Here is a 12269-nt window from a genome sequence, read left to right on the forward strand (position 1 = left end):
ATTTTCCTCCCCATGTATCAGGGCCTTAATTATCACAAACCACCCCTGCTCATCTTTCACCTGCTCTAATAATGTTAATGGAAGATTTTTCTGGATAAGCACAGCCGCTCCCTACTTTTAGTAGTAAAGAATGAAAAGAATACCCAGTCATAACCTCCTGTTGTAACTTCAGGTGTTCCCCATTGTCAAGATAGGGGTTTCCCACAATAGGGCGATATCAACCTTTTCCCACTTAAGGCTAGAAAGCACTTTTTTCCTTTTAACAGGTGAATGACGTCCCTTGATGATCCAGGTGCACCATGTAACAAGACACTTAGCCATATCCCCTTTCAGAGACCCTTGAACCCCCAGGAGGGAGAACCCTGCTTACAATGCGCCGAGCCCAAGTAAATGGAGACCCATAGAGTCGCAGAATTGTGTATACAAAAACTACTAAATCATAACTACAAACAACTATTGCTACGACAAAACTACAAAGAAAACCAACTATGAAACCTTGAATGAGAAATTCTCCCCACTGCCCATAGAGGGCATTCATCCTACCCATCCCCTCCTGCACAGTTCCTTCCGGCCTGGACTGTGCCCCAGCTTTAGGTAAAAAAAGTAAATAAACAAGGAGATGATCCTTAAGTCGACAAAAGAAGACAAAATTAGGATAAACACTCCACCCATCCTTGGCTCCATTTCACCCCTACTTGTGACTAAAAGAGAAAAAGAACAAAAAAAGGGGAAAACAACAAAGTGCACCCAGAAAATTTCCCATGATAAAATCCAGTTATAAAAATATAATAGGAACAACATATTCCAAGATTTTTGGTTTTTTAAAAAGTTATTCGGGAAAGAGAAAAAAAGGGAAGAGGGAAAACACAGGGAAAAAAGGAAAAGAGAGCGAACATTAACCATATTCTTCAGAGCAGTCCGTCCATTTTAAAATGTCTTGCTTTATCCGCTGAGTCAAACGTATAATCGGAGTCCTTGTGGCTAAAACAGAGCACTGCGGGGTATCTCGTGGAGTACTGAACACTCAGGTTCCTCAGCCTCTTTTTAACTTCATCGAAGGAGTTCATCTTTCGAATTACAGCTGCTGAGAAATCCTGGAAAAACCTGATTTTTGACCCCTTGTGTAGCAGTACCTGTGGATCTTTCCCCAGTAATCTGGAGGCTTCTATCACTCTTTGTTTGTCCCTGTACGAGTGGAAGTGCCCTCGGACTGGGTGGGGGCAGTGTACCAGGCCAGACCTGTGTGATCCGATAGGCCCTTTCAATCTGCAGCTGGCTGGACTCGATTTGAAGGTGCATGAACTGCGGCAGTCAGTTTTCAAAGAAGCTGGTAGGCTGTCCACCTTTTTCACCCTCCGGGAGCCTGACAAAGTTTCGTCCTCTGACTTCGATTTTCGAGGTCATCGACCTGATCTCCCAAGGCCCATTCCTCTCGCTCCAGCACCTGGATCCATCCAGATGAAGACTCGATCGCTGCTTCCGAGGCCTTGGTTCGACCGTCCACCTTCTCCAGCCGCTCCCCGAGGCCCTGGAGCTCCTGTTCATTCTACTGCAGCATGGACGCGATGGGTTGGACCTGGGCACGGAACTCCTCAATCGCAGCCTCAACCTTCACATTAAGTCTCACCATCGCCACCGCCAACTCCTGTGAGTCCGTCAGGTTCCCAGGGGTTCAGGAGAGGCTGCTGCTGCGGCCTCTGGTGTGCCCAGTGCTGCAGGGGGGTGTCCTCCCTGCTGCTGTTTTTTCACTCCTTTTCCTTTTGGCATCCTTCCCACTCCAAATTGTCAATTAATATGTGGTTCTTCAAGTTTTAATATTAACAATTCCTCCATATAAGTTGGCCAGGGATGGTAAAAAAAATACCAATGTGCGTTGGCTGTTAGGCACAGCCATTCATGGCAGTTCTACTGAATCGCCGCCATCTTGCCAAGTCTCCAATTTTCCTCTCTTAACATAACTGTCACAGTATTTGCTTTCTTTATGAAAACAGATGGAAAGTGCTAATTTAATCTTCAGCCTTGTCCTCTGCTCCTACATTAAACCTTCCTTTCTTCAGAAGACTAAGAATGACAAGTTGTACAGAAATGAGCAGCTATCTACTCCTGGAGGACTCTCTAGGCATACTTAATGGAAAATTGTGTTACGTTGTAGAACATGCCCAGGAGCTGGCATCCTGAGCACAGGTAGTTATTGTTCTTGCTGGGTTGGTTCAATGCTTTTCTTTTAATTATCTACCATTTATGTGCTTTCACTTTGAGAACATGCATAGTAGCTTAGTGCCTCTTTACTCACCTATTCCAGAGTGCAGAAGGAAATAGTGGAAAAGCGCAGCAGGTCAGGCAGCATCCAAGGAGCAGGAGAATCGACGTTTCGGGCATAAGCCCTTCTTCAGGCTTATGCCCGAAATGTTGATTCTCCTGCTCCTTGGATGCTGCCTGACCTGCTGCGTTTTTCCAGCAACACATTTTTCAGCTCTGATCTCCAGCTTCTGCAGTCTTCACTTTCTCCTAGAAGGAAATAGTGGTCAAACAATGAATGATACACTGTTTTTCTGGCTGTTACACTGCCTCCTGCTGGAATATAAAATGACTTGGCAATTTCCAATACCAACTTTGATACAATGGTGACTGCCTGGACCTTCCCTATTCTCACTCAAAATTAAAACAATTTAAATGTTTAATAGCCTGGTATCAATTTTGTTCAAACTTCAAAGACAGTTCCCTTTTCCAGCAATGTTAGAGAGATTGTGGTGGTAGCCATCTAATTTATCTGTGCATTTGGTTGCTCTCCATTCTGAATAATGAGTCAATGGGCATACAGCATGCGAGTGTCTGTTGGCGATAACATTCTGAAGCCTATCTTTATTATAAGTGAGCCATATCATTGGACAACTGCAAATTGAAAGGCATACAATAAACATATTGTTTGCTTGTGATTCATCGAATGTCACAGCACAGAAAGATCATAGTGGCCCATAGTGTTCATGCCTGTTCTTTGAAAAACCGACCAAATTGGTCCCAATCCCTACACTTCATGTGGAAATATTGAAATACTATTAAGTTCTAATTAGCCCTTTGGTTCATTATGCTTAGTCAGTATCTTCTGGTCATACAAGAAATGAAAAATGGCAGCAGGAAGTATCAGACTCTATTTTCAAAAACTTCCATATATCTCTTCTTAACCACCTTTAGACATAGACATATACATAGACATAGAACATTACAGTGCAGTACAGGCCCTTCAGCCCTCAAGGTTTGTTTTAAAAAATTCTCAAGGTCAAGGACCAGGCTCGCAGGAAAGTAGTCTGACACAGAACAAACAGCCAAGAGGCGAGTCTGCTAGAATATAGTTTTATTCCCCGCAGTGTCCCCACAACCAGTCTCGTACTTACAACGGGTCTGGCTTATACTCACTCTACATGTTACCAAAACTGGGAGCCGTCAGTTCTCGTAGAGCGGTTGCCAACAACCCACGCTCGGCGGTTAAACGTAACCCCGGAGCAGACTCTACCGAACTGGAGACTTCTCCAGCTGATATACCCTTTTCCAGATATAAACATTCATGTGAACAGCAGAGCAAGGCTAAAAAACACATTCCATTCTGGTTACATACAGATAAGAAGATTCACACGGGAAGGTGTATAACAAGATTCACACGGGACCAAGCGACACCTTCCATTTTCGGTTAGATTCACACATGTATTGGGACACAATTTTAACCCTTTCACCACATTCCACTGCTTGGCCCAATACATGTGTTGCATAATGATTCACACATGTATTGGGACATAATTTTACACCACATTCCACTGCTTGACCCAATACATGTGTTACATTATGCCCATATGTATTCTTTCTAACAAGCGCCTATGTACACGCCAAATATACAAGCAAGTCAGGACATTACAGCATGTTAAAATCACCAGGACCGCTACCAGGATCGACAAGGGTGGGAACAGGAATGTCCCCGCAGTGGAGGACATACCACTCAATATGTCCCACCAATGATGAGCTGACTCCACGTCCACTACACGGGCAGCATGTACTACCTCCTGTCCATGTATAAAGGTAGACACCGTAACCTTGGTGACATTGGTTTGATGCTTTCGTAATATCTGCTTAAGCTCCTCGGATCGGTCCAATGCCCGCTTAAACCGATCCAGGGAAATGTTCCAGGGATTCCTCAGCACTTTCCACTGCACCTTGGTAAAGTGGCGAGCACTGCTATAAGTGGTCAACAAATAGGTGTGATTCTGCCAGTGCCACTGATAGACATTTGAGAGGCATCCCGAGAACGGTGCTGAGGGAAGCATAGGATGTGGATTATTGGTAGCCACACAGAGCGTGTGTGGCCCAATCTGCCACATCATGTCCCTTGGAGTCTCAACAGTCCATTCGCACAGGGCCGTTCCCTTAGTCAAGCAAGGGTCCCGATACCTGTCCATCAGTAGGCAAGTTTTCCCCTGATCAGTCTGTTCACAAGCGGACAGATCATAGGTAATATTGGTATCTGGGCTAAACCACTGTCCCCTTGTCTTCAGAAAATAATATCCAGAAGATGTAATCACTGGTAATACATAATATCGACAGACCGTAACAGTGTGGGTTACATTCATGGTAACAAAGTATCCGTTACACATAGTTGCATTACACCATGTTCGCTCTGGATGGGTTATCATCCACAATTTCTCAGATACATTCCATAGTCCCCTCCACGCCTGTACATTGGGGGATGTTACCACACGCAAAAAGCGTTCTTTCTGTATTTGAGCATGCAACATTTGAATATGACAGGCAGTCCAATTTAACTGAGCCGTAATGTTCTCAAACAGTTCCTGAGTGGCGCCCCAGACATCCAGTTCCCATTGCAGAGATCGTATCATTATTTCAGCTGTCTCTCCTTGAGTCATCATTACGGATGGCATCCACCTTCCAATAGTATGTAGTCCTTGTGAGGTGGCCTGTCCCGTGTTAGATAATTTAGTACGGGTTACCTCAGAGTCAATGGCATTCGAGATACCCATAACAGTTCCTGCGCCTCCCAGCAGGGTGTCGTACCACGCTCGTCGCCGCCTCTTGGTATGACACTCGGGTATGAGGGGCAACTGTACCCGCCAATGAACATCAGTGTGCAGTACCGCCCGGGCCATCTGTTGACAAGTTGACATAATAGGGGCCAACTGTGTTCGATGCGACCGCACGCCCCCCGTGGCACCCCTCTTCGGTGCTGGCCCGCCCCGCGTGGGGTTTAATAACGCCTCAGACGGGGCATTCGTCGAGGGCAGTACCATTATTAACCACATGAATCGATGACGATTCCGAATATCGGTGGCATTGCGCAGCCACAGATCTTCCCCCCGAGCTGTGACGCTCCAATGAGTCCCCGTTGTCCCGCATGTCTGGGTGCGTCGGTCCCACAAACACGTCTTGACTTGGGCATTTACCACCAGGGTGCAATTAGGCGGTATGAACGATATGTCATATTTTTCCCCATCCCGGCGCATGTAGCACTGTGCACACGTGTACAATTGACAGTCGCTGGTGAGAGTCAGAACAACGCACTGCTGACCGGGTTCACATGTAAAGTCGTCCTGCGTCCGTCGCTGGCTACTGGCCTCCCACCGCACCTCATGGCGGGCGACCGGTACCAGCGTCCAGGCCGTGATACCGATGCCCTGGAGTGGCCATCCGATCGCGAACATCGCCAATAGGAGTCGCAATCCCCATGACCACCCCATGTTCAAGGCGGAGGGTCAGCCTGCGGGTGCATAGCAATTACAACATTATTTAGGTCTCACGTAAGTAGCACTGGTTCGCCGGGACGTTTGCCCAGGTCGGGTCTCCGGGGTACATAATGGTGACCAGACTGTCTTTCCCCTGTGCTATGATTTCGGCCGGCCTGGGGGGGCCGGTCGTCTGGCGCACCCATACCTTGGCCCCCTTAGTGTCAGTAGACCCAAATCCCCCCGTCCCACGCTCAGTAACCGTAACGGGAGCTCCCATCTCTTCCACCGTTGTAAGGTTACATGGCTTAATGACCAATTGCGCTATTCTGTCCCCCTTCTGTATCACGTAAGGTTCAACGGTGATGTTGACCAGGATCACCCCCAACTCCCCTTGGTAGTCTGCGTCAATTACGCCTGCCATCACATCAATCCCCTTTAGTGACAGTCCCGACCGCGGGAGGATATGCCCATAGGTTCCAGGGGGACAAATCAACCCTAACCCGGTCTTAATCACCGTAGGTTTCTGTTGGATCAAAGTCTGGGCAGTTAGTGCTCGTAGGTCCAGTCCAGCCGAAGCCGGCGTGGCCCTTACGGGAATATCAGCTTCCTCAGCAAACTTCCACATTTTAATAGGCTGAGTCTTTGGGGTATCACATACTCGTATCATCCTATTCAAGGGTGTTACCCCATTTCCTAATGGGCGGTTATTAATTTGTTTCACCACCCGAATTAGTTGCTTCCTCCAACCCGTTAAGTCATTGCAACCTCCTGCTTTTCGTAGTGAGGACTTCAGAAGCCCATTCATTCGTTCTATAAGTCCCGCAGCTTGTGGGTGATAGGGTACATGATAAACCCATTCCACGTGGTTATCGTGACACCACTGCTTTACCGCCCTTCCTGTGAAATGGGAGCCATTGTCACTCTGGACCTGTATGGGCAATCCATAAAATTGTTCAATCAAATCTAAACATCGCAAGGTAGCCTGTTGATTGTTGTGACGACAGGGATGGGCTACCAAAACCCCAGACATAGTGTCCACAGCTGTACATATGTGGTTACATCCTTGTGAGGAGGGTAAGGGACCCACAAAGTCCATTTGCCAGCTCTGTCCCGGACCATCCCCCCGATGGATATGTCCCATCATGTGTTGGGGCACTCCCTGCCGCTGATGTTGACACTGCTCACACTGGTTTACTGCAGTCTTAACATCATCTACCATAAGATCTATTCCTCGGTCTCGAGCCCAGTGCAAGGTTCCTTGCACTCCCCAGTGCCCAGCCTTAAGGTGTGCCCATCTAGCTAGGTCCACTGAGGTGCCCCTTTGCACCATCATGGTTCGGACGATACCATCCACATATCGGTTATGTAGAGCTTCCACATCATTTCGAGAGGTATGGGCATCTACGTGGGTGATGTATATGACCAGGTATTGAGCTTTCTCCCATATATCCTCCCATAACTGTTTACCCCACACTTCCCTATTCTGGATCATCCACTGATTGGCCTGCCAAGTTGGCATCCATTGTGTCATGCCGTTAACCACTGACCACGAGTCAGAGAACAAACAAACTCCCATGACCCCTGCTTGCATGACTACCATATGCACTGCCTTTAATTCTGCCCACTGACTACTTTTTCCCTCCCCTAATTCTTCTAGGGTAGTGCCTTGTTTTGGGTTAAAGGCGGCAGCTTTCCATCTACGCTGTCCCGCTTTCCATTGGGCTGACCCATCTACGAACCAAGCCGTGGCTTGTTCATCCGGGGTCAGTTCATCATACCGTTTTCCCATCTTAACGGGTGATTCCTTGTATTCAATCACCTCAAACCGCTTTTCCCCTTCCTCAGGGGCCTCCGCCACTTGCTCATGTAGGACTGACACTCCTTTCTGTCCAGTCCGCACTCTCTCCGACACATACCATTTCCATTTAATGATGCTGCTCTCTTGGGCAGTTCCTATTCGGTGGGTAGTGGGGTCACTAAGTACCCACGGAAGAATAGGGATAGCTGTTCTCATGATCACTTCATGTCCAATGGTCAGGGCTTCGGTTTCCACCAAGCCCCAGTAGCATGCTAATAACTGTTTCTCAAAGGGGGTATACCGTTCCCCTGCCGGGGGTAATTTTCGGGACCAAAATCCCAGTGGCTTACGGGTCCTTTCCTGTTTTTGCCATAAGCTCCAATTGGCATAATCCCCCTGTGCTGAGACTTGCAGTTCTACAGGTCCTGACTGTATCTTTCCCAAGGATACAGCTTGCTGTATCGCTTGCTTGGCCATTTCAAATGCAGTTTGATGGACCTCCGTCCATTCGAACGCTGCCTTTTTCCTCGTAACTCGATACAAAGGTTTTAAAATTTGTCCTAAATGGGGAATATGCTGTCTCCAGAATCCGAATAACCCAATAAATTGCTGCACGTCCTTCTGGGTGTGAGGGACGGCAAAGACCTGAATCTTATTTTTAGCTTTCGCAGTGATTTCCCTTTCCCCCTTGTTCCACACGATTCCTAAGAATTTTACCGTTTGTGAGGGACCCTGGATTTTGGCTGGGTTGATCTCCCACCCATATCCTCGCATATGTTGAACCAGTTGGTCCAGCAATTCCTGAACCTGCTTCTGACTTGTCCCCTGTATCATCATATCGTCAATATAGTGCGAGATCATCACTTCGTCAGGCACTTTAAAGGCAGCCAAGTGTTCTGCAACTATCCGGTGGCAGATAGTAGGGCTATGCAGATATCCTTGGGGCAGTCGTGTGAACGTGAATTGTCTACCCTCCCAAGTGAATGCGAACTGTTCCTGCCTATCTTCGGGAATAGGAATTGTGAAGAAGGCATTAGCCAAATCAATTACTCCGTACCACACCCCTGGATGATGTTGGATTCGTCCTATAATAGTGACGGCATCCGGGACCGCTGCCGTCAAGGCCGGAGTGTGACGGTTTAGTTGCCGATAATCTACCGTCATCCGCCATGACCCATCGGCTTTATGTACGGGCCATAAGGGGTTATTCCACACCGTGGTGCATGTCCTAAGCACTCCCGCTTCCAAATAATCCTTAATTGTGGCGGATATTTCTTTATGTCCGCCGGGAATCCTATACTGTCTAAGACTTATTACGCGATCGGCGATCGGGATGGGGAAGGGGTCCATCTTAACCTTTCCCACTAACACCGTCCTACAGCGCAAAGCCATTTTCGTGATTCCAAATTCAAACTTCCCCTGTTGGAGGTGAAGTGTTAAACCGGCCAGAATGTCCATTCCCAGGATCCATTCTCTAACCGGTGTAATGATAATTGAATAAGTTTTAATGGGCATTGTACCTATCTTTAGGGGCAATTGTACTGTTCTTCCTTCAATCAGATTACCTCCCAGCCCAACCAGCGTGACTGGGGTTCCTTTAAACTTATGGGGCGTCCCATAGATTAAGGTGGCCTCCGCCCCTGTGTCCACTAGAGCCATAACGGTTTGGACGGATTTGCGCCAATAGATAGTCAATGATACATGAGGTCGAATGTCGTCTGCTGACCATTGGCTCGTTCGTGGGCAAACCCTTGGGGCTTGGCCCGATTCCTATTGTTCCTCCCATTCATCTTCCCCAGACAGCACTGGGTAAAGACGTTTGCCTCGCCCTTCTTTGTTCTTGCCTTTCTTACTAGGTTTCCGGCCACGCCTATCCACTTTATAACACTCTCGGAGGGGAGGCCGTACCTCCTCCTCCTCCTCGTCCTCCGAGGATTCCCACCGCTGGGAAGTGGAAGTTCTACCCCTTCGAGGCTCATTAACAACCGGACCCCGTGTCTGACATTTTTGTGTTAGTAATTCCACTAGGTCTTCCATAGTGGGTCGGGACTCCGTCTCTACCCGGGACACCTTCAGTCCCTTTCGTCTGCATAAGTCTTTTAATTCCGGTGTAGGTAGGCCATCAATCTCCGATGCTGGGACCTGCGCCCGTATCAAAGCTTGCCACAAAGCACGCCGTGAGGGGCCTTGGTTACTTCCTTGATTAGGGTTTACTTTTCCCCCTGCTCGAGCCTCAGGGCGACGCCCCTCCGTGCCCCCCTGAGAAGCACGGGTTGTGGGTCCCCAATCCCCCAAACCACCCATCTCCCTCATCATACTACGGGCATCTCCTAGGGTTTCTCCCCGTCCACTCAACATTATGGTTAATAACAGTGGTTTATAATGGGGGGGGGCAGTCTTCACTAGGTGGTCTCTAGTCTGTCTACTAACATTTGTGTTATCTACCTCGTCCAGCACTCCCAGCAACAGGGCATCCCGCACACACAAACGGGTTAGCCTCTGAACCCCTTCCTTAATCGTTGTCCAAGTTCCTTCCAAGGGGGGCCAATCGGACGGGAAGGGATACTGTTCGGCCACTGCCCTGGCATACATCCCAAATAGGGTCCCCATACTGCGATCTATTACCATATCCTTGGCTTGGTTGCGGTACCCCAGGTCTATGGCAGCATCCTTTGCTAATCCACCAAACTTGGGAGCATCCTGATAGTCTACCTGCACTTGTTGCCCCCCTTCCTCGAGGAGCCGAATTAGCCATAGCTCTAACGGCTCCCCAGGATTACGTCGGGTTTTCTGGGTGATAAACAGCACCTCATCGGTAGTGAAGTCTTCCGTTAATTCAGAGAATTCTGCGGGAGGCTGAGCCCGCGGTAATTCATGCATAATTGCCTCCCCTTGTTCATTCCGTATAGGGTTTCCTTTCTCATCTAACATTACCTCCCGTTGCACTGGGAGACGTCTCTGAACCTGCTTTCTCCTAACCACTGGTTTAGCTTGGAGTACGGGTGGGTCCTCTTCGTACTGATCATCTAAATCTCCCCAAATGTTCCCATCCCAATGATCGATATCCCACCGATCCCCGTTATTTAACTGGGCTACAAACGCCCGTACTTGTACCGGGTCCGGGGTTCGAGGGACCTTCCTTTTCTCTTTCCGTTTCTTAGCAGACAAATACATAATAGTTCGTCCTGCTAGTTCAGTTAATGCTGTCAATTCAGCTTTTAACTTCATAATTTCCTGCCTCAACATAGAGGCATCTCCCAAACTGAGTCCCTGCTCATGTTTCAGGAGGGCTAATTCTGCTTCAGCTTTTTGGCGCTTGTCTGACTGTTGTCTACAAGCCGCCGCACAGGCCCACATCCTCCGCTGTACCCCAGGCAATGGGTTCTTCGGCAGGACTGGGATCCTCTCAAGGGTGGACAGCAGCGACCCTGGGGTTCCTACGCCCTCGGCCTCCCAGTCCTCCGGTCGCCCCCCACCATTTCTCAAACAAACTGCCACGCCATGCCACGGCCCATGCCATCCCGGGACGGTCAGGACCTCCACAGTTTGTTCCTCTGGTTTCTTAGCCTTTTTCCAAAACATTGTTCTGTATCAAAATCTTTCCTCAATTGCGATTGATCCTGCCGGCTACGCCAAAATGTTTTAAAAAATTCTCAAGGTCAAGGACCAGGCTCGCAGGAAAGTAGTCTGACACAGAACAAACAGCCAAGAGGCGAGTCTGCTAGAATATAGTTTTATTCCCCGCAGTGTCCCCACAACCAGTCTCGTACTTACAACGGGTCTGGCTTATACTCACTCTACATGTTACCAAAACTGGGAGCCGTCAGTTCTCGTAGAGCGGTTGCCAACAACCCACGCTCGGCGGTTAAACGTAACCCCGGAGCAGACTCTACCGAACTGGAGACTTCTCCAGCTGATATACCCTTTTCCAGATATAAACATTCATGTGAACAGCAGAGCAAGGCTAAAAAACACATTCCATTCTGGTTACATACAGATAAGAAGATTCACACGGGAAGGTGTATAACAAGATTCACACGGGACCAAGCGACACCTTCCATTTTCGGTTAGATTCACACATGTATTGGGACACAATTTTAACCCTTTCACCACAATGTTGCACTGATCTGTGAAACCACTCTGAAGTCCATCTATCCTCCACTATTCCATTTTCATCCATGTTTATCTAATGACCATTTAAGTGCCCTTAAACTTGGTGAGTCTACTACTGTTGCAGGCAGTGTGTTCCACACCCCTACTTCTCTGAGTAAAGAAACTATCTCTGACATCTGTCCTATATCTATCACCGCTCAATTTATAGCTATGTCCCCTCGTGCTCGCCATCACCATCCAAGGAAAAAGGCTCTCACTGTCCACTCTATCTAACCCTCTGATTATCTTATATGTCGCAATTAAGTCACCTCTTAATCTTCTTCTCTCTAACAAAAACAGCTTCAAGTCCTTCAGCCTTTCCCCATAAGACCTTCCCTCCATACCAGGCAACATCCTAGTAAATCTCCTCCGAACCCTTTTTTTAATGCTTCCACATCCTTCCTATAATGTGGTGACCAGTACACAATATTCCAAGTGTGACTGCACCAGAGTTTTGTACAGCTGCAGTATGACCTCGTGGCTCTGAAACTCAGTCCCTCTACCAATAAAACCTAACACACCATCTGCCTTCTTAACAACCCTATTAACCTGGATGGCAACTTTCAGGGATCTATGTACATGGACACTGAGAT

The 12269-nt window shown here is 48.1% G+C and overlaps 1 protein-coding gene across 1 annotated transcript in view; it reads right to left on the bottom strand.

Annotated features, from left to right (window-relative positions):
* Nucleotides 1–3355: 3355 nt before the first annotated feature.
* The window catches only part of LOC122554946 (cysteinyl leukotriene receptor 2-like), a 98337-nt gene continuing 89423 nt past the window's right edge, over nt 3356–12269 (bottom strand). The window contains exon 4 of the mRNA XM_087993031.1: nt 3356–5758. Within this exon, the coding sequence (XP_087849157.1) occupies nt 3831–5738 (1908 nt within the window). The 5' untranslated portion in view covers nt 5739–5758 and the 3' untranslated portion in view covers nt 3356–3830. The remainder of the gene's footprint in view (nt 5759–12269) is intronic.

The sequence above is a fragment of the Chiloscyllium plagiosum genome, unplaced genomic scaffold, assembly GCF_037043375.1.
Source record: "Chiloscyllium plagiosum isolate Xiang-an unplaced genomic scaffold, Cpla_swu_hap1 HiC_scaffold_12, whole genome shotgun sequence".
Lineage (NCBI taxonomy): Eukaryota > Metazoa > Chordata > Chondrichthyes > Orectolobiformes > Hemiscylliidae > Chiloscyllium > Chiloscyllium plagiosum.